Here is a 25,688-nt window from a genome sequence, read left to right on the forward strand (position 1 = left end):
GATTTTCAGCATTGAAGGAGTCCAGGTAACATTTTAACCAGTCAATTCCACACACAGTAGATGTGCAGCCACTGTCCAATACAGTACAATTGAAGGATTCTGCAACCAACACCCTCATTACCGGCGTAAAACTGCTTGTTAATAGGACAATGCCTTCTTTCTGGTCACTATCTTTTCCCTCTTCTGACTCTTCTGTGTCATGTGTCGCTTCAAACACTCTATTATAACGTGTTGGACAGTTGAAAGTATAATGGTATTGAGAGTCACATCGAAAACATGATTTATCATGCCCCTTGCATTTCTGGGGTTCATCTTCCTATTGTAGGTTCTAACTGGGTTTCTGTCTTCATAATTTCCAGGTCCCGATCTCCTTAGTCTATAGTCTTGGAACCTGTTTGAAGCCGTACAATTTCACCATCCTGTTAGTGGTGTATCTTCCATATTCTGCTTTATTACAGGCTGACCTATTTGGGTCATCAGAGCCATTGGAATCAAATGTTTCCCCAGAAACTTTTTTAAAGCTTCTGTCATCTGATCAAATAAGGTATCCTTATCCGCAAACTGAACCCCTGTCAAAACCAGGAGCCTATCCATGTTTCTCACTCCAGCAGTCAAGTAATTTAAAGGCCAACACAGACTATGGAAATTCCAGGTTGTGTTTCTGCAGCCTTTTATATAGTCTGCCAAATTCCATTATATAGTCATCAATGGAGAAATCCTATTTTTTCCAGAATCTATCAAAATTCGACCATGCTCCATACGCACTTAACAAGTCATCCTTCTGATAATCTTATCCATATAATGTAATAGGAGTCTGCAGACCTTCTTCGGAGTCTAATTATTCCGATTCCAGCTCAGAAAACACTTTGCTCCGGATTTTACTGTCATAAGGTAGAGAAAGAGCCAATGCCATACCTTGTTTTCTCTTCCCAGGGCAGTTCCCTTAGTCCACATGACTACTGCACTTCTCCATTGGTCGTACAATCCCCTTTCAGAAAATAAGGGGGGTAGTCATATCAAGCCATCTTTATCCTAGGTTCAGCCATATATCTTTGGTTTTTTTTTTTTCTTCTCACTCACTCCTTGGTTTGGTCTGGAAAAGTTATATCTTTCAACCCTTCAAATTTTCCCAGCAACCATCCTCTGCTATCATTTGTTAGACGTTTAGCTGCTGTTGTATAAAGAGTCAAAGGTTCACATCCTTTTCCACAAACACCTTTAATTTACTTCAACAGACTGCACAAAACTCTAACATCACATCACCTGACATAAAGGCCACCTGAAGCTCCTTTACATATCAGTGTCAATTATTGGATACTTAACATAAATGAGACAACTAATTGGAATGTCTCTTAACCCATTACTTAACAACTAGACGACCAAATGAAGGACGATTTCCGAAAGGTGGGACGCACTCCCCTCGTCACTAGCTAGGAGGGTGCAGACAGTGAAAATGACGGTCCTCCTGAGATTTCTGTTTGTGTTTCAATGTCTCCCCATCTTTATACCGTGGTCCTTCTTTAAACGGGTCAATAAGATGATCACTGGCTTTGTATGGGCGGGTAAAAGCCCGCGAGTAAAAAAAGGGGATGCTGGAGCTGAGCCGGGGGGGGGGGGGGGGGGTGTGGATGGCGCTGCTGAACTTAAGTAATCACTATTGGGCGGCGAATACAGCGAATCCTTAGGAAGTGGGTGGTGGGGAAGGGTCAGGGTGGCGGCGGCATCATGCAAGGGCACTAGTTTGGGGGAATTGGTAAAGGCGCCTCTGCCATTTCCACCGGCACAGTACTCCATCAGCCCCGCGGTGGTGGCGGTCCTAAGAGTCTGGGGGCAATGGAGGAGACATGTGGGAGCGGAGGGAGCATCGGTCTAGTCTCCAATCTGCAATAATCACCGGTTTGCCTCGGGAGGGCTGGACAGAGGGTTCCAGAGATGGCAGAGAGCAGGGATTGAGAGGATGGGAGATATGGTTATAGAACATAGAACGATACAGCGCAGTACAGGCCCTTCGGCCCACGATGTTGCACCGACATGGGAAGTCAAAAACTAAAGGCCATCTAACCTACACTATGCCATTATCATCCATATGCTTATCCAATAAACTTTTAAATGCCCTCAATGTTGGCGAGTTCATTACTGTTGCAGGTAGGACATTCCACGGCCTCACCACTCTTTGCGTAAAAAACCTACCTCTGACCTCTGTCCTATATCTATTACCCCTCAATTTAGGGCAGCAGGGTAGCATGGTGGTTAGCATAAATGCTTCACAGCTCCAGGGTCCCAGGTTCGATTCCCGGCTGGGTCACTATCTGTGTGGAGTCTGCACGTCCTCCCCCTGTGTGTGTGGGTTTCCTCCGGGTGCTCCCACAGTCCAAAGATGTGCGGGTTAGGTGGATTGGCCATGCTAAATTGCCCGTAGTGTCCTAATAAAAAGTAAGGTTAAGGGGGGGTTGTTGGGTTACGGGTATAGGGTGGATACATGGGTTTGAGTAGGGTGATCATGGCTCGGCACAACATTGAGGGCCGAAGGGCCTGTTCTGTGCTGTACTGTTCTATGTTCCCTCGTGCTAGCCACCTCCATCCGCGGGAGAAGGCTCTCACTGTCCACCCTATCTAACCCTCTGATCATTTTGGATGCCTCTATTAAGTCACCTCTTAACCTTCTTCTCTCAAATGAAAACAACCTCAAGTCCATCAGCCTTTCCTCATAAGATTTTCCCTCCATACCAGGCAACATCCTGCAGCACGGTAGCATGGTGGTTAGCATAAATGCTTCACAGCTCCAGGGTCCCAGGTTCGATTCCCGGCTGGGTCACTGTCTGTGCGGAGTCTGCACATCCTCCCCGTGTGTGCGTGGGTTTCCTCCGGGTGCTCCGGTGTCCTCCCACAGTCCAAAGATGTGCGGGTTAGGTGGATTGGCCATGCTAAATTGCCCGTAGTGTCCTAAAAAGTAAGGTTAAGGGGTGGGGGTTGTTGGGTTACGGGTATAGGGTGGATACGTGGGTTTGAGTAGGGTGATCATGGCTCGGCACAACATCGAGGGCCGAAGGGCCTGTTCTGTGCTGTACTGTTCTATGTTCTATCCTGGTAATCTCCTCTGCACCCGTTCCAAAGCTTCCACGTCCTTCCTATAATGAGGCGACCAGAACTGTACGCAATACTCCAAATGCGGCCGTACTAGAGTTTTGTACAGCTGCAACATGACCTCATGGCTCCGGAACTCAATCCCTCTACCAATAAAGGCCAACACACCATAGGCCTTCTTCACAACCCTATCAACCTGGGTGGCAACTTTCAGGGATCTATGTACATGGACACCGAGATCCCTCTGCTCATCCACACTACCAAGAATTTTACCATTAGCCAAATATTCCGCATTCCTGCTTTTCTTTCCAAAGTGAATCACCTCACACTTCTCCACATTAAACTCCATTTGCCACCTCTCAGCCCAGCTCTGCAGCTTATCTATATCCCTCTGTAACCTGCAACATCCTTCCGCACTGTCTACAACTCCACCGACTTTAGTGTCGTCTGCAAATTTACTCACCCAACCTTCTACGCCCTCCTCTAGGTCATTTATAAAAATGACAAACAGCAACGGCCCCAGAACAGATCCTTGTGGTACGCCACTCGTAACTGAACACCATTCTGAACATTTCCCATCAACTACCACTCTCTGTCTTCTTTCAACTAGCCAATTTCTGATCCACATCTCTAAATCACCCTCAATCCCCAGCCTCCGTATTTTCTGCAATAGCCGACCGTGGGGAACCTTATCAAACGCTTTACTGAAATCCATATACACCACATCAACTGCTCTACCCTCGTCTACCTGTTCAGTCACCTTCTCAAAGAACTCGATAAGGTTTGTGAGGCATGACCTACCCTTCACAAACCCATGCTGACTATCCCTAATCATATTATTCCTATCTAGACGATTATAAATCGTATCTCTTATAATCCTCTCCAAGACTTTACCCACAACAGACGTGAGGCTCACCGGCCTATAGTTACCGGGGTTATCTCTACTCCCTTTCTTGAACAAAGGGACCACATTTGCTATCCTCCAGTCCTCTGGCACTATTCCTGTAGCCAATGATGACATAAAAATCAAAGCCAAAGGCTCAGCAATCTCTTCCCTGGCTTCCCAGAGAATCCTAGGATAAATCCATCAGGCCCCGGGGACTTATCTATTTTCACCTTGTCCAGAATTGCCAACACTTCTTCCCTACGCACCTCAATGCCATCTATTCTAATAGCCTGGGTCCTAGCATTCTCCTCCACAACATTATCTTTTTCCTGAGTGAATACTGACGAAAAGTATTCATTTAGTATCTTGCTTATCTCCTCAGCCTCCACACACAACTTCCCACCACTGTCCTTGACTGGCCCTACTCTTACCCTAGTCATTCTTTTATTCCTGACATACCTATAGAAAGCTTTTGGGTTTTCCTTGATCCTACCTGCCAAAGACTACTCATGTCCCCTCCTTGCTCGTCTTAGCTCTCTCTTTAGATCCTTTCTCGCTTCCTTGTAACTATCAAGCGCCCCAACTGAAACTTCACGCCTCATCTTCACATAGGCCTCCTTCTTCCTCTTAACAAGAGATTCCACTTCTTTGATAAACCACGGTTCCCTCGCTCGACCCCTTCCTCCCTGCCTGACTGGTACGGACTTATCAAGAACACGCAATAGCTGTTCCTTGAACAAGCTCCACATATCCAGTGTGCCCAACCCTTGCAGCCTACTTCTCCAACCTACACATCCTAAGTCATGTCTAATGGCATCATAATTGCCCTTCCCCCAGCTATAACTCTTGCCCTGCGGGGTATACTGATCCCTTTCCATCACTAACGTAAAGGTCACCGAATTGTGGTCACTGTCTCCAAAGTGCTCACCTACCTCCAGATCTAACACCTGGCCTGGTTCATTACCCAAAACCAAATCCAATGTGGCCTCGCCTCTTGTTGGCCTGTCAACATAGTGTCAGGAAACCCTCCTGCACACATTGTACAAAGAACGACCCATCTAATGTACTCGAACTATATCTTTTCCAGTCAATATTTGGAAGTTAAAGTCTCCCATAACAACTACCCTGTTACTTTCGCTCTTTTCCAGAATCATCTTCGACATCCTTTCCTCTACATCCCTAGAACTATTAGGTGGCCTATAGAAAACTCCCAACAGGGTGACCTCTCCTTTCCTGTTTCTAACCTCAGCCCATACTACCTCGGAAGAAGAGTCCCCATCTAGCATCCTTTCCGCCACCGTAATACTGTCCTTGACTAGCAGCTCCACACCTCCCCCTCTTTTGCCCCCTTCTCTGAGCTTACTAAAACACCTAAACCCCGGAACCTGCAACAACCATTCCTGTCCCTGCTCTATCCATGTCTCTGAAATGGCCACAACATCGAAGTCCCAGGTACCAACCCATGCTGCCAGTTCCCCTACCTTATTTCGTATACTCCTGGCATTGAAATAGACACACTTCAAACCACCTACCTGAACACTGGCACCCTCCTGCGAAGTCAAATTTGTGCTCCTGACCTCTATACTCTCAATCTCCCATACCCCAAAACTACAATCCAGGTTCCCATGCCCCTGCTGAATTAGTTTAAACCCCCCCCCCCCAAAGAGCACTAACAAATCTCCCCCCCAGGATATTGGTGCCCCTCAGGTTCAGATGTAGACCATCCTGTCTATAGAGGTCCCACCTTCCCCAGAAAGAGCCCCAGTTATCCAGAAATCTGAATCCCTCCCACCTGCACCATTTCCAGCCTGAGGGAGTTGGAGGAGACATTTGGATTGACGAGAGGGAATGAGTTTAGGTACCTGCAGGCGCGGGACTTCCTACGCAAGTAGGTCTCAACCTTCCCGCTCTGACTGCCAAGGGGGGATACAGGACAGGGTAGTTTCCAGAATGTGGATGGGAGAAGAGAAGGTTTCTGACATTTACAAGGATCTCATGGGGTCAGAGGAGACACAGACCGAGGAGTTGAAACGCAAGTGGAAAGAGGAGTTAGGAGGAGAGATAGAGGATGGTCTCTGGGCGGACGCGTTGAGTAGAGTCAACGCATCCATATCATGTGCCAGGCTCAGCCGGTTACAGTTTAAGGTCGTTCACCAGTCCCACATGAGAGTGGCCCGGATGAGCAGGTTCTTTGGGGTAGAAGACAGGTGCACAAGGTGTGCTGGAGGGCCAGCGAGCCATGTCCATATTTTTCTGGGATATGTCCATATGCGTAGGAAATTCTGGCAGGGGTTTGTGGAAGTCATGTCCAAGGTGTTGAAAACAAGGGTGGCACCGAGTCCGGAGGTGGCTATTTTCGGAGTGTCGGAAGACCCGGGAATCCAGGAGGAGAAAGAGGCAGATGTTCTGGCCTTTGCTTCCCTGGTAGCCCGGAGACAGATACTATTAGCTTGGAGGGACTCAAGGCCCCTGAAGTCGGAGATTTGGCTAACTGCCATGGCTAGCTTTCTCTGTCTGGAGAAAATCAAGTTCGCCTTGGGAGGGTCAATGTTAGGATTCATCCGGAAGTGGCAGCCGTTCGTCTACTTCTTTGGGGAAAATTCACCGCCAGCAGAAGGGGTGGGGGGGGGGGGGGGGGGGGGGGGGGGGGGGGGGGGGGGGGAGGGATTTTGTTTAGTTTACAGTAGGGTGTCAGTAAAGGTGGACCTGTGAGGGAGGAAGACGGCTTTTGCACTATGTTTATATTTGCATGTACATTGTTTCTTCTGTTGTTGTTATAAAACCATAAGTAGTAGAAAGGAACTTAAGCAAGGAGTCAGCAGAGCTAAAAGGGGTCACGAAAAATCATTGGAAAATAGGGTTAAGGAAAATCCCAAGGCTTTTTACACGTATATAAAAAGCAAGAGGGTAGCCAGGGAAAGGGTTGGCCCACTGAAGGACAGGAGAGGGAATCTGTGTGGAGCCAGAGGAAATGGACGAGGTACTAAATGAATACTTTGCATCAGTGTTCACCAAAGAGAAGGTGGGTGTTGAGTCTGGCGAAGGGTGTGTAGATAGGCTGGGTCACATTGAAATCCAAAAAGTGTCTTGGGTGTTGGGTGTCTTGAAAAATATTACGGTGGATAAGTCCCCAGGGCCTGATGGATCTACCCCAGAATACTGAAGGAGGCAAGAGAGGAAATTGCTGAGGCCTTGACAGAAATCTTTGGATCCTCACTGTCTTCAGGTGATATCCCGGAGGACTGGACAATAGACAATGTTGTTCCTTTATTTAATAAGGGTCGTAAGGATAATCGAGGGAACTACAGGCAGTGAGCCTTACGTCAGTGGTAGGGAAATTACTGGAGAGACTTCTTCGAGACAGGATCTACTCCCATTTGGAAACAAGGGGTCGTATTAGCGAGAGGCAGCACGGTTTTGTGAAGGAGAGGTTGTGTCTCACTAACTTGATAGAGTTTTTCGAGGAGGTCGCAAAGATGATTGATGCAGGTAGGGCAGTGGATGCTGTCTATATGGACTTCAGTAAGGCCTTTGACAAGGTCCGTCATGGCAGACTGGTACAAAAGGTGAAGTCACACAGGATCAGAGGTGAGCTGGCAAGGTGGATACAGATCTGGCTAGGTCATACATAGAAGGCAGAGAGTAGCAATGGAAGGGTGCTTTTCTGATTGGAGGGCTGTAACTAGTGGTGTTCCGCAGGGATCAGTGCTGGGACCTTTGCTGTTTGTAGTATATATAAATGATTTGGAGGAAAATGTAACTGGTCTGATAAGTAAGTTTGCAGATGACACAAAGGTTAGTAGAATTGCGGATAGCGATGAGGACTGTCAGAGGATACAGCAGGATTTAGATCATTTGGAGATTTTGGCGGCGAGATGGCAGATGGAGTTTAATCCGGACAAATGAGAGGTAATGCATTTTGGAAGGTCTAATGCAGGTAGGGAATATCCAGTGAATGGTAGAACCCTCAAGAGTATTGACAGTCAGAGAGATCTTGGTGTACAGGTCCACAGGTCACTGAAAGGGGCAACACTGGTGGAGAAGGTAGTCAAGAAGGCATACCGCATGCTTGCCTTCATTGGCCGAGGCACTGAGTATAAAAATTGGCAAGTCATGTTGCAGCTGTAACCTTAGTTCGGCCATACTTGGAGTATCGTGTTCAATTCTGGTCGCCACACTACCAGAAGGATGTGGAGGCTTTAGAGAGGGTGCAGAAGAGATTTACCAGGATGTTGCCTGGTATGGAGGGCATTAGAGACAGTCGGGGGAGAGGGGAGACAGTCGGGAGATTGAAAACAGCGCGAGAGGAGAGACAGCCAGGAGAGTGAAAACAGCGCGAGAGGAGAGACAGCCAGGAGAGTGAAAACAGCGCGAGAGGAGAGACAGTCGGGAGAGTGAAAACAGCGCGAGAGGAGAGACAGTCGGGGGAGTGAAAACAGCGCGAGAGGAGAGACAGTCGGGGGAGTGAAAACAGCGCGAGAGGAGAGACAGTCGGGAGAGTGAAAACAGCGCGAGGGGAGAAACAGTCGGGAGAGTGAAAACAGCGCGAGAGGAGAGACAGCCGCGAGAGTGAAAACAGCGCGAGGGGAGAGACAGTCGGGAGAGTGAAAACAGCGCGAGGGGAGAGACAGTCGGGGGAGTGAAACAGCGCGAGAGGAGAGACAGCCGGGAGAGTGAAAACAGCGCGAGGGGAGAGACAGCCGGGACATTGAAAACAGCGCGAGAGGAGAGACAGTCGGGGGAGTGAAAACAGCGCGAGAGGAGAGACAGTCGGGACATTGAAAACAGCGCGAGGAGAGTGACAGTCGGGAGTGTGAAAACAGCGCGAGAGGAGAGACAGCCGGGAGAGTGAAAACAGCGCGAGAGGAGAGACAGTCGGGAGATTGAAAACAGTGCGAGAGGAGAGACAGTCGGGAGAGTGAAAACAATGAGAGTGGAGAGCCAGTCAGGAAACTGAAAACAGTGTGAGATAACAGGCAATCATGAGGTTGAAAACAGCAAGAGAGGAGAGGCAGTCGTATGATGAAAAAAGCACGAGAGGAGAGGCAGTCTCCTGGGTGTTTCTTGTTTGTATAGTGGGTAATTTACAAGTTGACGACATTTAATAAAGTGTGTTACATTATATCTGTGTCGTAGTTTGTTCTACTCAATAAGATAAGATATCTGGGTAAACTTCAATACTGGACAGATACAACATTTTGGCACCTGAGACGGTCCTTCGATAAGAAGCGAAACATTGCTCCGAAGTTGAACCTTCAACCCGGTATTCTCCAACACTCCGTCTGAGCCTGAATCAAGAGGGCAGATTGCCCCATGTAATGGCCAGTCTTATGTGAGAACAGTCTTATGTGAGAACAGTCTTATGTGAGAACAGTCTTATGTGAGAACAGTCTTATGTGAGAACAGTCTTATGTGAGAACAGTCTTATGTGTGAACAGTCTTATGTGTGAACAGTCTTATGTGAGAACAGTCTTATGTGAGAACAGTCTCATGAGATTGAAGAGTCTGAGAGGAGAGACAGTCGGGGAGAGGGGAGGTAGTCGGGGGAGATTGAAAACAGCGTGAGAGGGGGACAGTCGGGAGATTGAAAACAGCGCGAGAGGAGAGACAGTCGGGGGAGAGGAGAGACAGTCGAGGGAGAGGGGAGACAGTCAGGGGAGAGTGAAAACAGCGTGAGAGGAGAGACAGTCGGGAAATTGAAAACAGCGCGAGAGGAGAGACAGTCGGGGGAGAGGAGAGACAGTCGGGGGAGAGGGGAGACAGTCAGGGGAGAGTGAAAACAGCGTGAGAGGAGAGACAGTCGGGAAATTGAAAACAGCGCGAGAGGAGAGACAGTCGGGGGAGAGGGTAGACAGTCGGGGGAAGATTGAAAACAGCGTGAGAGGAGAGACAGTCGGGGGAGAGGGTAGACAGTCGGGGGAAGATTGAAAACAGCGTGAGAGGAGAGACAGTCGGGAGATTGAAAACAGCACGAGAGGAGAGACAGCCAGGAGAGTGAAAACAGCGCGAGAGGAGAGACAGCCAGGAGAGTGAAAACAGCGCGAGAGGAGAGACAGTCGGGGGAGTGAAAACAGCGCGAGAGGAGAGACAGTCGGGGGAGTGAAAACAGCACGAGAGGAGAGACAGTCGGGGGAGTGAAAACAGCGCGAGAGGAGAGATAGCCAGGAGAGTGAAAACAGCGCGAGAGGAGAGACAGTCGGGGGAGTGAAAACAGCGCGAGAGGAGAGACAGCCGGGAGAGTGAAAACAGCGCGAGAGGAGAGACAGTCGGGGGAGTGAAAACAGCACGAGGGGAGAGACAGCCGGGAGATTGAAATTAGTGCGAGAGGATAGACAGTCGGGAGTTTGAAAACAGCAAGAGGAGAGACAGTTGGGATATTGAAACCAACAAAGAGGAGAGACAGTTGGGAGATTGAAACCAACAAAGAGGAGTGACAGTTGGGAGATTGAAACCAACAAAGAGGAGAGACAGTTGGGAGATTGAAACCAACAAAGAGGAGAGACAGTTGGGAGATTGAAACCAACAAAGAGGAGAGACAGTTGGGAGATTGAAACCAACAAAGAGGAGAGACAGTTGGGAGATTGAAACCAACAAAGAGGAGAGACAGTTGGGAGATTGAAAACAGCAAGTCAAGTGGCAGTAGGGAGCTTGAAAACAGGGCGAGACGACAGACAGTCGGGAGGTGAAATCCACGGCTGAAGGGACATTAGGGTGATAAAAAAGGTGCAAGAGAGGCAGTCGGGAGATTGAAAACAGTGTGAGAGGAGAGGCAGTCGGGTGATTGAAAATAGCGAGCATGAAAATGGCGGATTGGACTCGATGGACCAAATGGCCTAATTCTGCTCCGACGTCTTCTGGTCACCCCAGTCTTACCCCCATCCCATCCCCGCGACCCAAACCTCGCATCCAACCCCCTCCCCCAGTGACCCCAGCCTCAAACCCAACCCCCTCCCCCAGTGACCCCAGTCTCACACGCAACCTCCTCCCCCAGTGACCCCAACCTCGCACCCAACCCCCTCCCCCAGTGACACCTACCTCACACCCAACCCCCTCCCCCAGTGACCCCTGCCTCACACCTAACCCCCTCCCCCAGTGACCCCAGCCTCGCACAAAACCCCCTCTCCCAGTGACACCTGCCTCACACCCAACCCCCTCCCCCAGTGACCCCAGCCTCACACTCAATTCTCCACACTTACCCAGTTCCCAGTTTGCTTTCTCCAATGCTCTTTTGCCTCTGTTCACCACATCCACTTCATATACCTCTGCCGGCTTGGCTGACACTAGGAAAGTCTCGATGGGTTGTTCATAAACACACTCAGTCATCCGATCATAGAAAGCAGCCATCAGCTCACTCCGCGCAGCAGCACCCAACTGCTCTTCCTCATAGACCTGTAACAGATCCGCAAGTCAGATACATCACCAATCATTCAATACAGAGGAACAGACCGCTGTCAGTGAGTGAGACGGAGCATCCAACTGGGTCACTGTTTGTGCGGAGTCTGCATGTTCTCCCCGTGTTTGCGTGGGTTTCCTCCGGGTGCTCCAGTTTCCTCCCACAGTCCAAAGACGTGCAGGTGAGGTGGATTGGCCATGATAAATTGCCCTTAGTGACCAAAAAAGGTGAGGAGGGGTTATTGGGTCACGGGGATAAGGTGGAAGTGAGGGCCTTAGTGGGTTCGTGCAGACTCGATAGGCCGAATGGCTTCCTTCTGCACTGTATGTTCTATGACAGAGCACGGGGAGGGGAATGGTGATGGGGGGGTGGTGGTGGGCATTACAAACCTTCTCAGTGAGCGAGACAGGAGTGAGTGACTGCGAATCCCAGCATTCTGTATCATCATTGTGGGCCTCACGGTAGCATGGTGGTTAGCATCAATGCTTCACAGCTCCAGGGTCCCAGGTTCGATTCCCGGCTGGGCCACTGTCTGTGTGGAGTCTGCACGTCCTCCCCCTGTGTGCGTGGGTTTCCTCCGGGTGCTCCGGTTTCCTCCCACAGTCCAAAGATGTGCGGGTTAGGTGGATTGGCCATGCTAAATTGCCCGTAGTGTAAGGTTAATAGGGGGATTGTTGGGTTACGTGGGTTTAAGTAGGATGATCATTGCTCGGCACAACATCGAGGGCCGAAGGGCCTGTTATGTGCTGTACTGTTCTATGTTCTATGTTCTATCAGTCTGATGGCTCGACAGGGATGCCTTGTGTGTCTTGATTCCTAGTGATGACAAAATAGAGCAATTCTTCTCACCTTTAGGAGATATCGACGGGAGCATTCAATCCGATCTACTGCTGTTAAACCAATGGCCTGACACATTGAAACAGCATTAGTCGACCAGGCTGTAGAGAAGTTCAATCTGAAATGTGGAACAATTACAAACAATGTGAGCAGAGGCCAAGAAGCAAAAGCAGCAATAAAACCAGGGATCCCCTCTACCGTGCTCCCACAACCCTCCTCCCCATAACCCAAATGGTCTACTACGCAACCCAGCAGAGATGACAGAAGAGGATTCTGGGAGAAGTCAAGTCAGTCACCTCAACTGTACTGTGGGTAGCTGACGAACCCCTCCAGTGACAAACAGGAGGAAGTTCAAGAGGATTCTGGGAGAAGTCAACTCACCTTGACATCACAGCCAGCAGTTAAATGATGGGCTGGTGACTGTAAATAGCTTTTATTTTCTATCTTCTTTTCTGTTGTTATGGGCCAGGGTTTACAAAACACCAAAGTATATTCTGGAATTCACCTGACCGATAACTTTTTGTTGATTTTGGTTATGATGAGCACAAGAGCCTGCCTTTCAAGTGTTATTCACAGAGTTCTTAGGCGCTTTTAATCAAAAAACAAGCTTTATTCTACGAATTTAGTTAACATCTGTATAAACACACACAGTAAGAATTATCAACAAACATAAAGGCCCCACACAGCTACAGTAATCTATGTATAACCCTTAATGAATTCCCCCTTAAACTGTTTCAATTTAATAACAACACCCCAGAAACCTAAACCCCCTTTTACCGAAACAGCAGGCAAGTATAATCATTGGGTTTTTTCCTTGGAATAACTCTTTAAAATTGAAAATAGAGACATGTCAAAATACTTCTCTGTCTGAGTCTACAGCAGCCAAATGTGAAAATGACAGTAAAAACTCAGAGACACAAACCAGCTACAAAACTCAAAAGCGAAAGTAAAAACTCAGAGCCACAGCCCAGCTACACCCACACAATGACATCACTGAAGCCATGTGATAAGACGAAGACCTTTCCATTTGTACTGGTCCCACCTTCCCCAGAACCGGTTCCAGTGCCCTAGGGCAATCTGTCCATTTAATGGACACTCCCATGACAGAGAACACAGATAAAAATTACTGAGGAAGATTGGGAATGGGTGACCACCAGACAGTGGATGAATAGAAAGGCAGTGCAAGGGTCCCCTGCAGTCATTTTCCTCTAAAACAGATATATTGTTTTCAATACTGTTGGGAGAGTCACCCAAGTCACCAGAGGAAGATGGCAGCAGCCAGGTTCATGGCACCGTGGCTTGCTCTGCTGCACAGGAGGGCAGGAAAAAAAAGAGTGGCCGAGCTATAGTGACAGAGGATTCAATTGTAAGGAGAATAGATAGGCGTCTATGTGGCCACAAACGAGTCTCCAGGATGGTGTGTTGCCTCCATGATGGAAGGGTCAAGGATGGCTCCGAGTGGCTGCAGGGCATTCTGGAGGGGGAGGTTGAACAGCCAATTTCAAGAGTTAGAGTTAAACTAAAAAGCAGGACCTCAAAAGGTAGTAATCTCAGGATTGCTCCAGTGCCATGTGCTAGTCAGAGTAAGAATGTCAGGATAGTTAAAATGCATATTTGGCTTGAGGGATGGTGCAAGAGAGGGGGATTCAAATTCCTGGGACATTGGAACCATTTCGGGGGAAGGTGGGACCAGTACAAACCTGCACCTGGGCAGGGTTTCCTCCGGGTGCTCCGGTTTCCTCCCACAGTCCAAAGATGTGCAGGTTAGGTGGATTGGCCATGATAAATTGCCCTTAGTGTTTGGTGGGGTTACTGGGTTATGGGGATAGGGTGGAGGTGTTAACCTTGAGTAGGGTGCTCTTTCCAGGAGTCGGTGCAGACTCAATGGGCCGAATGGCCTCCTTCTGCACTGTAAATTCTATGAAACAATAATGTCCCCAGGAATTTGAATCACTCCCTTTTGGACCATCCCTCAAGCCACGTATTCATCTTAACTATCCTGCCATTCCTGACTAGCACATGGCGCGGGGTAGAAATCTACCTTTTGAGATGGTAATGCCCCCAGGACACTGGAACCGGTTCTGGGGAAGGTGAGACCAGTACAAAGCAGACGGTCTGCACCTGGGCAAGATCAGAACCAATGTCCTAGAGGGAATGTTTGCCAGTGCTGTTGGGTAGGGTTTAAAATAACAGGGGAGGGTTTGAATTAATATGGCAGGAGGATGGGAACCGATGCAGGAAGTCATAAAGGGCAGGTCTTGCCTAACTAATTTAGTGGAATATTTTGAGAACATTACCAGTGCAGTGGATAACGCGGAGCCAATGGATATGGTATATCTGGATTTCCAGAAAGCTTTTGACAAGGTGCCACACAAAAGGCTGCTACATAAGATAAAGATGCATGGCATTAAGGGTAAAGTAGTAGCATGGATAGAGGATTGGTTAATTAATAGAAAGCAAAGAGTGGGGATTAATGGGTGCTTCTCTGGTTGACGATCAGTAGCTAGTGGTGTCCCTCAGGGATCCGTGTTGGGCCCACAATTGTTCACAATCTACATAGATGATTTGGAGTTGGGGACCAAGGGCAATGTGTCCAAGTTTGCAGATGACACTAAGGTGAGTGGTAAAGCGAAAAGTGCAGAGGATACTGGAAGTCTGCAGAGGGATTTGGATAGGTTAAGTGAATGGGCTAGGGTCTGGCAAATGGAATACAATATTGACAAATGTGAGGTTATCCATTTTGGTAGGAATAACAGCAAACAGGATTATTATTTAAACAATAAAATATTAAAGCATGCTGCTGTGCAGAGAGACCTGGGTGTGCTCGTGCATGAGTCACAGAAAGTTGGTTTACAGGTGCAACAGGTGATTAAGAAGGCAAATGGAATTTTGTCCTTCATTGCTAGAGGGATGGAGTTTAAGACTAGGGAGGTTATGCTGCAATTGTATAAGGTGTTAGCGAGGCCACACCTGGAGTATTGTGTTCAGTTTTGGTGTCCTTACTTGAGAAATGACGTACTGGCACTGGAGGGTGTGCAGAGGAGATTCACGAGGTTAATCCCAGAGCTGAAGGGGTTGGATTACGAGGAGAGGTTGAGTAGACTGGGACTGTACTCGTTGGAATTTAGAAGGATGAGGGGGGATCTTATCGAAACATTTAAAATTATGAAGGGAATAGATAGGATAGATGCGGACAGGTTGTTTCCACTGGCGGGTGAAAGCAGAACTAGGGGGCATAGCCTCAAAATAAGGGGAAGCAGATTTAGGACTGAGTTTAGGAGGAACTTCTTCACCCAAAGGGTTGTGAATCTATGGAATTCCTTGCCCAGTGAAGCAGTTGAGGCTCCTTCATTAAATGTTTTTAAAGTAAAGATAGATAGTTTTTTGAAGAAAAAAGGGATTAAGGGTTATGGTGTTCGGGCCGGAAAGTGGAGCTGAGTCCACAAAAGATCAGCCATGATCTCATTGAATGGCGGAGCAGGCTCGAGGGGCCAGATGGCCTACTCCTGCTCCTAGTTCTTATGTTCTAATTAATCACGCTGACAATCATTATCAGATATGATGTAATTGTGATCACGGAGAGCTGGCTCCAGGGTGACCAAGGATGGGAACTCAACATCCAGGGGTAATCAATATGCAAGAAAGATAGAAGGAAAGGAAAGGGAGAAGGGGTAGTGTTGCTGGTTAAAGAGGAGATTAATGCAATAGTATGGAAGGACATTAGCCTGGATGATGTGAATCAGTTTGGGTGGAGCTGCGGAACACCAAAGGGCAAAAAACGTTAGTGGGAGTTGTATTCAGACCACCAAACAGTAGCTCTGAGGTTGGGGAAGGCATCAAACAGGAAATGAGAGATGCGTGCAGTACTGGTTCAGCAGTTATTATGGGTGACTTCAATCTGCATATTGATTGGGCTAATCAAACTGGTAGCAATGCGATGGAGGAGGATTTCCTGTAATGTATAAGAGGTGGTTTTCCCGACCAATATGACGAGGAACCAAGTAGAGAGCAGGCCACCCTAGACTGGGTATTGTGCAATGAGAAAGGCTGAATTAGCAATGTTGTGCTGTGAGATCCTTTAGGGAAGAGTGACCATAATACTGTTGAATTCTTCATTAAGCTGGAGAGTGGCACAGACAGTCGGGTCCTGAACTTAAAGAAAGCTAACTTTGATGGTACAAGAGGTGCATTGGCTAGGATAAGCGGACAAAGGATACTTAAGGTGTTGATGGTGGATAGGCAATGCAGACATTTAATGTACAAGACATTGATAAGACACACATGGAATACTGTGATCAGTTCTCATCACCTGATTATTGGCAGGATAGTGTTAAACTAGAAAGAGCACAGAAGAGATTTACGAGAATGCTACCAGGACTTGATAGTCTGAATTGTAAGGAGAGGTTGAATAGGCTGGGACTTATTTTCCTGGAGCACAGGAGGATCTTATAGAGGTCTTTTGCAAAGATAGGGGAGTCTAGAACTAGAAGGCATAGGTTTATGATGAGAGGGGAGAGATACAAAAGAGACCAAGGCGAACTTTCTTCACACAGAGGGTCGAGAGCATCTGGAACGGGCTGCCAGAGGCAGTGATAGAGGCAGGTACGATTTTGTCTTTTAAAATGCAGTTAGACATTTACATGGGCTGTGTGGGTATATTTTATTTTATTTTTTAAAATAATCTTTACTGTCACAAGTAGGCTTATATTAACACTGCAATGAAGTTACTGTGAAAAGCCGCGAGTCGCCACATTCCGGCACCTGTTCGAGTACACAGAGGGAGAATTCAGAATGTTCAAATTACCTAGCTAAGTGATAGAAACTGGGCGGCATGAACAAGCTGGGCCGAAGGGCCTGTTTCCATACTGTAAACATCTATGACTCTATAACACATGAATGAACTTCAACAATTGTACATCCCTGTCTGGCACAAGAGTAAGATGGGGAAGGTGGCTCAACCATGACTAACAAGGGAAATAAGGGATAGTGTTAAAGCCAGAGGCATATAAATTGACCAGAAAAAGCAGCATGCCTGAGGACTGGGAGAAATGTAAAATTCAGCAGAAGGGGACAAAGGGTTTAATTCGGAAGAAGAAAATAGAATCGGAGAGTAGTCTTGCAAAAAACATAAAAACTGACATATTAGCATTTTCCGGGGGTTTCTTCCGGCGTTGGGGCCTGAGGAACGGGCAACGGATCGGGCCGGTTTAGAGCCGGGGGGGGGGGGGGGGGGGGGGGGGGGGGGGAGCCCCGTGGTCAGAGGAGCAGGGGCATCGTCAAGTCCAAACTGAGTGGCAGGAGAGGTGCTTGGCACGAGGGGAGGCCCGAATCCAGGACAAATATAGAGGGGGAGCAGCGCACATCGGATGGCCCCCGGTGAAAATGGATGTTTGAAGTCCGGTCCCAGGGGAAGATTTTTTGAACATTGATTTTTGAAAAACAAAAAATTTAATTATTTTTTATTTAAATTTTTTTTAAATTATTTATTTGTTGTAAGATTGAATAAAGAAGGAGAAAAATACTAAGTGGTTAAGGGGTGCCAAAAACAGCTGTGAAGAGGGGAGGAAATGCGGGTTGGCCACCAAATGAGAGGACCAGTAAAAGCGCTGACAAGATTGCAGATACCGGACCGCGTGGTGCGGCCGCACTACTTACAGTGGAAAGGAGGACCGAGGTGATGGCGGTGGAGCTGGAGAAGCAGTTTGCAAGGCACATGGAGGCGTTGAGGAAGGAGATGGCAGTCACACTGAGATCATTGGTGGAAGAGGCAATCGCCCCGGTGAGCGTGGATGTGGCAAAGACATCGGCCGAGGTGAGAGAACAAGGTGAAAAGGTGAAGGAAGTGGAGGAGGCCATGTCGCAGCACAGCGACCAGCTCACCTCGATGGGGGACGAACTACGGAGGGTGATGGAGATCAACAGAGGACTCCCAAGCAAAGCTCAAGGACTTGGAGAACCGCTCGAGGCGGCACAATCTGCGAATTGTGGGCTTGCCTGAAGGGGCAGAGGGGTCAAGGCCAACAGAGTACTTCGTTAAGAGGCTGGCGGAGTTGATGGGGGAGGATGAAGACTCCTCCTGGTATGAAATGGACAGAGCTCATCGGTCGTTGAGGCCGAAACCCAAAGTAAATGAGCCGCCGAGAGCAGTAATTATCTGCTTCCAATAAATACCACATGAAGAAGGTGTTAAGCTGGGCGAAGCAGAAGCAGGAGTTGCAGTGGGATGGTGAAAGGAGTTCAGATTTACCAGGACTTGACGGTGGAGTTTGCAAAGAGACGAGTGGCGCTCAGCCGAGTGAAGGAGGCACTGTACAACAAGGGGCTGCGATTTGGTATGGTATGCCCGGCAAAGCTGAGGCAAAGATTTTTATTTTGAAACGGTGGAGGCGGCTGAGACATTAATGAAGGCCTGGGACTTGGGACAGAAGTGAGGAATGGAGCTGGAAGGGAGATCGTGGACTGGGATTTGGGAACTGGAAAATGTATAAATGTTATAACTTTCTTTTCACTAACTTACTTGACTTCACATTGTTATAGAGTTTAAGTTTTGTCTGGTTTGGTCGGCATTTTTGTTCCTTTTTTTTGTTGCAACTGTTATATGTTATTTTATTGACTTGTATGGGTTAGATTGTTTTTCTTTTGAGACTGGGTGGGAGGAGAGAGTATGCCTTTAAGGGGAGGGGGGTGCACCCGCGCTAGCTAACTAAAGTCGGCTAGTTAACGGAGGTGAGGGCTGCGGACATTGGAGCCTGGGTAGCAGGTTTCGATGGGCCTATGAGGCGAGCAAGTGGGGTGGAGAGGATCGATACCGGGTGAGATTTCTTTGAGGGGAAGTGCAGGGGGGATTCTGGGAGAGGGTTCGATGTTAATAATGGATCGTGACGGGTCAGACTCATGGGGCAAGGCCCAGTGGTATGATGATGGAGGATAGGAAGATGGTGAGAGACCCCCCCCACAGTTAAGATAGTCACGTGGAACATGAGGGGGTTGGGAGACCCAGTCAAGAGGTCAAGGGTGCTTGCGCATCTTAAAAGTTTGAAGGCCGATGTAGCAATGCTGCAGGAAACTCACCCGAGGGTGAAGGATCAAGTGAGATTTAAAAAGGGCTGGGTTAGTCAGATGTTTCACTCAGGATTTGACGGAAGGGCCTGAGGGGCAGCGGTAATGGTCAGCAAAAGGTGGAGAAGGTGGTTGCAGATCAGGGGCCATCCCCAACTTGGACACACATGAACTGATAGCGGGGGAGGGGGGGGGGGGGGGGGGGGGGGGGAGGGGGAAGGAAGAAGCTTGAACTTGGTGCAGAAGCCAAGATTGGACAGGTCACGCCCGCGCTCGCTAATCCCATCGGGGGGGGGGGGGGGGGGGGGGGGGCGAAGGGTGCTGGCTGGGCTAATGGTGGAAATGGGAGGGATGGACCCTTGGAGGTTTATGCACCCGAGGGAGCGGGAGTACTTGTTTTTCTCAATGGTCCATAAGATGTTCTCGCGGATTGACTTTTTCATGGTGGGGAAGGCGTTGCTGGCTGGGGTCAAAGGGTTGGAGTACTCGGCAATTGCAATATCAGGTCATGCTCCGCATTGGGTGGATATGGTACTGGAGAAGGGACCAGGGTGGAAGTTAGATGTGGACTGTTGGGAGACCGATGGTTCTGTGACAAAATTGAAAAAGTAATCAAGGAATATGTAGGTTTTAACTGCACGGGGGAGGTGTCGAAGGCAGTTGTCTGGGAGGCTTTTAAGGCGGTGGTGAGGGGTGAGGTGATCTCCTTTAATGCTAGAGTGGCCAAAGAGGAGGGGTTGGAGCGTCAGGGGGGTAACAGATGAGATGCTGGAGGTAGATAAGAGGTATGCAGAAAATGGGGACCCAGCAAAGTTGGAAAAGAGGAAGGAACTCCAGGCGAGCTTTAACCGACTATCTACCAGGAAGGCGGTACACCAATTGAGGCGATCAAGTGGTGCAGTTTACGAGCATGGAGAGAAAGCGAGACAGCTCTGGTGGGAGGCTGCGGCAAAGGAAATTGTCCAGGTGTGGGACAGGGCAGGGAAGTTGGTGGTAGCTCAAGATTAGATTAACAAGGTCTTTAAGGAATTTTATGAGAGGTTCTACAGGTCAGAGCCAACTGGGGATGCCGGGAGATTCAGGAATTTCTAGATGGGCTGGAGTACCTGAGGTTAGGGGAGGGGGACAGGCTACATTAGAAGGAGCGATAGTGGAACAGGTGATAGAAGATTTGATTGGGAGGATGCAATTGGGGAAGGTGGCAGGGCCGGATGGGTTTCCGGTAGAATATTATAAAAAGTTCAAAGATAAGCTGGTACCTCTGATGGTGGGGATGTTTCAGGAGGCGATAGGGAAGGGGGTGTTTCCACAAACTTTGGGGCAGGCATTGATTTCCCTGGTACTTAAGAAAGATAAGGATCTGACGGAGTGTGGGTCGTATCGGCCTTTTAAACGTGGATGCAAAGATATTGGCGAAGGTACTGGCAGGTAGGCTAGAGGAGTGCCACCCGAAGGTGATAGATGAAGATCAGACGGGGTTTGTGAGAGGGAGGCAGCTCTTTTCAAACACTAGGAGGGTATTGAACGTGGTTATGGCACGGCAGAGGAAAAGGAAACAGGGGTGGTTGTGGCATTGGACGCCGAGAAAGCGTTTGACCGGGTAGAATGGGGGTACTTGATGGCAGTTCTGGAGTGGTTTGGGATTGGACCAAGATTTGTGGACTGGGTAAAGCTACTATATAAGGAGCCAAAGGGGGAGTGTCCGCACAAATAACATCAGTTCGGAATACTTTGCTCTCCACCGTGGGACTAGGCAGGGATGTCCTATGTTTCCACTGCTGTTGGCACTTGCAATTGAGCCTTTGGGGGTATGGAAAGGGATTGGGGGGGGGGGGGGGGGGGGAGAATAAAGCATAGGGTTTCCTTATATGCCAATAACTTGTTATCATACGTATCGGAACCGAGTGTGTAAATGGGGGGAATACTGGAGCTGCTTCAGGTGTTTGAGTCCTTCTTGGGGTACAAGTTAAATCTAGACAAGAGTGAATATTTTGTGGTGTCTCGGCCGGGAGTGGGGCAGGGGTGGGGGGCTGCCATCCGTAGGGCAGGGACTCACTTTAGATACCTGGGGGTGCAAGCTGCCCGGGATTGGGGGAGGCTCCGTACGTACAACATTTCTAGTTTGGTGGGGAGGTTCACCCTCCCCACCAAGGAGCGATAGTGGAGCAGGTGATGGAAGATTTGATTGGGAGGATGCAATTGGGGATCACAGCTGATCTGGCAAGGTGGGATGGTCTCCCTGTCACTGGCGGGTCGGGTGCAGGCGGTTAAAACGAATGTGTTGCTGCGATTCCAGTTTATTTTCCAATGCCTGCCAATTTTCCTGCCAAAGGCATTTTTAGAGAGATTGAAGGGATGACTACCTCGTTCACATGGGGAGGAAGATGGACAGAATTGGAAAGGTGCTACTACAAAGAGGAAGGCAGGTAGGGCGTTTGGGTCTTCCAAACCTGACTGGGTCAGAGAGGTTGAATCCCAATGGGTCAGAATGGAGGACAGTTTGTGTAGGGGATCTGGATTTAAGGCGCTAGCAAAATCCCTGCTCCCGACGGCCCCGGGTAGATATCCAGGGGGTCCGGTAGTAATAGTTTCGTTGAGAATTTAGAGGCAGTTTCACCAGCACTTTTGGTTGGGGGCATGGTCAAGGGAAATGTTGATTCAGGGGAACCATAGATTTGAGCCATGGAAGTGGGATGGAAATTTACGGAGATGGGAGGAGAAAGGAATTAGGACACTAAAAGATTTGTTTCTTGGGGGTCAATTTGCAGGATTGAAGGAGCTGGGAGCGAAGTATGGACTGGAGCAGGGGGAAATATTTAGATACATGCAGGTTCGAGACTTTGCCAGAAAGGAGATACAGAGCTTCCAAGTAGAGCCGCTTCCACATTGTTGGAGGAGGTGCTGACGACAGGGGGACCTGAGAAGGAGGTAGTATCAGCGGTTTACGGGGCTATTTTGGAACAGGAGAAGGCACCGCTGGAAGGGATCAAGGCTAAGTGGGAGAAACAGTTGGGAGAGGGTATGGAGGAGGGGCTCTGGTGCGAGGTGCTCCGGGGGTGAACACATCCACCTCGTGTGCGAGGTTGGGGCTGATACAGCTGAAGGTGGGATATAGAGCACACCTTACAAGGGCGAGGACGAACCGGCTCTTTGAGGTGGTAGAAGATGTGTGTGAACGTTGCGGGGGGGGATGAATGCAATTCCAAATCCCATATCAATAACAATGATCCCATCCTCCCATCAAACTCCCGCAAACCACATTCATATGTTTTAGGGTTTTTAGAGTAATGTCGAAAGTGGTGCATGTGAAACTGGACTGGGGCCCTTGAGAGGCCATATTTGGGATGTCGGACCAGCTGGGATTGGAAACGGGTGCGGAGGCAGATATTGCAGCCTTCGCCTCGTTGATCGGCGGATCCTGTTAGGGTGGAGATTAGCCTCTCCACCCTATAAGAAGTCTTACAACACCAGGTTAAAGTCCAACAGGTTTGTTTCAAATCATTAGCTTTCAGAGCACTGCTCTTTCCTCAAGTGAATGAAGAGGTAGGTTAGGGAAAAATATATATAGACAAAGTAAAAGATGCAAGACGATATTTTGAATGAGAGCATTTGCATGTCAGTAAGTCTTTACAGATTCAGAGAGGGGGTAATTCCAGGTTAAAGAGGTGTGAATTGTCTCAAGCCAGGACAGTTGGTAGGATTTCGCAAGGCCAGGCCAGATGGCGGGGGGGGTGAATGTAATGTGACATGAATCCAAGGGGCTGGTTGAGGCCGTACTCATGTGTGCGGAACTTGGCTCTAAGTTTCTGCTCAGTGATTCTGCGTTGTCGCGTGTCCTATAGGCTGCCTTGGAGAAAGCTTACTCGAAGATCAGAGGCTGAATGCCCTTGACTGCTGAAGTGTTCCCCGACTGGAAGTGAAAATCCTGCCTGGCTGTTGTAGTGCGATGTCTGTTCGTCTGTTGTCGCAGTGTCTGCATGTTCTCGCCAATGGGGACATCCTTTCCTGAAGCGTACGAGGTAGACAAGGTTGGCCGAGTTGCACAAGTATGTACCGTGTACCTGGTGGGTGGTGTTCTCACGTGTAATGGTGGTAAACAGATGATCTGGCACACCTTGGAGAGATTGCCATAGCAGGGCTATGTGGTATTGTGCCCTGTTCTGAAGGCTGGGTAGTTTACTGCAAACAATGGTTGTTTGAGGTTACGCGGTTGATTGAAGACAAGTAGTGGGGGTGTGGGGATGACCTTGGCAAGATGTTTGCCTTCATCAATGACATGTTGTAAGACTTGTTACTGTACTCACCCCAGACCAATGGCGGCATCTCCACATCATGGTCTCCCACCCTGTGCCCCAGCGTGGCGGAGGGACCTGCTGGAATTCTTGACTCTTGAGAAGGTCAAATTTGAACTGAGGGGCAGGATGGAGGGGTTCTACAATTCATGGGCGTTAGTCATTATGCACTTTGGAGAATTGGATTATATCGAACGTTAGAGTGGATAGGAGGGGGGGGGGGGGGGGGGGGGGGGGGGACACGACTGTATGTGTTAATGGTGGCTATGGATGATGCCTGATTCCTTTTTGTCATTTGTTTATGTTAACATGCACGCTAATGTTCGGGGGTTTGATGGGAGGATGGGATCGTTGTTATTGATATGGGATTTGGCATTGCATTCATTCCTGATTGTTGGGTGTAAATTTGGGAGAAAATGTGAAAAAGGAGATTAAAAATATATTTTTTTAAAACATTAAAACTGACTTCTATAGACTTCCAGCATTCTATAGACTCTGGAAGAGTACAATGCATTGGAGGGTAGCTAATGTAAGCCCATTTTTTTTTTTAAATGAAGGAGAGAGAAAATAGGGAATTATAGACGGTTAGCCTGACATTGGTGGTGGGGAAAATACTGGAGTCAATTATTAAGGATGAAATAGCTGAGCGTTTTGACAGGTCCCACGCAAGAGGATAGTGAGAAAAATTAAAGCTCATGGTATTGGGGGTAATGTATTGACTTGGATAGAGAACTGGTTGGCAGACAGGAAGCAGAGAGTGGGAATAAACGGGTCCTTTTCAGAGTGGCAGACAGTGACTAGTGGGGTACCGCAGGGTTCAGTGCTGGGACCCCAGCTGTTCACAATATGCATTAATGATTTGGACGAATGAATTGCTTGCAATATCTCCAAAATTGCAGGTGACACGAAGCTGGGTGGCAGTGTGTGTTATGAGGAGGATGCAAAGAGGCTGCAGGGTGACTTGGACAGGCTGGCTCAGTGGGCAAATACATGACAAACACAATATAATGTAGGTAAATGTGAGGTTATTCACTTGCTGGCAAAAACAGGAAGTCAGATTTCTATTGTAGCCATCTGGGATGGCCACTTACAACCAGGAACAGAGATTCAGGCATGCTCAGAGCCTGAATGTATATTTGCGAGTGAGGAATCCAGACGGTATCGAAACCCCCAACCGATTAGCATTTGATGGCCCATCTCCGCCAGACAAAGGACTGATACTTGAGTGACCGATACAGTCCCAGACATTTCGGCGCCGCTCCCTGTACTCGGGAAGCATAAACAACAAGGTCAATGACCGCTTAGGACACGCCCAGCCATCAAGGCACCCGCCCCTTTATTGGTTTGAATCGAACGCAATGATCAGGAATCACCCAATTAGTGGGGTCCAAACTGAAGGACCGCCCAAAAGAGCACGAAAACCCCCAAGAATAAAAAGAGAGTCCACCATGTGTTCGGCCTCTCTTGGACCTGGCGCTCCTGCAACGTCCACTTCCAATTGCAGCACCAGCAGAAGCAAGTTCAAGCTCAACACCCGCTTACCAGATGGATGAGCCTAGCTGAGCAGCAGTTACCAGACGGATGAGCCTAACAGACCCGAGAGATCCAGAATCGAACAACTGCCACTGTTCCTCTGACCTAAGCCGGGTGCCTGAAGTACAGGTTGTCATAGTCAATAGGTGTAGTTTAACTAGTAGTGTTTATGTTGCATGATTAATTGTGTGTGCAAATAAAGTACCCTTGACCTTGAACTAACTAACTGGTGTTTGGCTCTTTGATCGATAGCCGGTTGAACCTTGTGGTGGTATCATTTGATATCTGGCAACTCTAAGCAATCTAATATAGATATCTAAAGAAAGGAGGACAACCTCACTGACTGGCATATTTACAGTAAGTAAAAAAGGCAACGCTATCTGAATGGTGGCAGTTCAGGAAAAGAGGAAGTGCAACAAGACCTTGGTGTCATGGCGGTGTCATGAAGATTGGCATGCAGGTACAGCAGGTTGTGAGGAAAGCTAATGGCATGCTGGCCTTCATAGCGAGAGGATTTGATGATAGGCATGTCTTGCTGCAGTAATACAGGGCCTTGATGAGGCCACAAAAGAACAAAGAAAAAAGAACAATACGTCACAGGAAC

General features: G+C 48.5%; 1 protein-coding gene across 1 annotated transcript in view; it reads right to left on the bottom strand.

Moving 5' to 3' along the window:
- The window catches only part of pfas (phosphoribosylformylglycinamidine synthase), a 308,371-nt gene that overhangs the window by 260,833 nt on the left and 21,850 nt on the right, over nt 1-25,688 (bottom strand). The window contains exons 4-5 of the mRNA XM_038812199.1: nt 12,213-12,318; nt 11,167-11,359 (exon numbers count right to left, since the gene is read on the bottom strand). Coding sequence (XP_038668127.1) covers nt 11,167-11,359; nt 12,213-12,318 — 299 coding nt within the window. The remainder of the gene's footprint in view (nt 1-11,166; nt 11,360-12,212; nt 12,319-25,688) is intronic.

The sequence above is a fragment of the Scyliorhinus canicula genome, chromosome 11 (assembly GCF_902713615.1).
Source record: "Scyliorhinus canicula chromosome 11, sScyCan1.1, whole genome shotgun sequence".
Classification (NCBI taxonomy): Eukaryota; Metazoa; Chordata; class Chondrichthyes; order Carcharhiniformes; family Scyliorhinidae; genus Scyliorhinus; species Scyliorhinus canicula.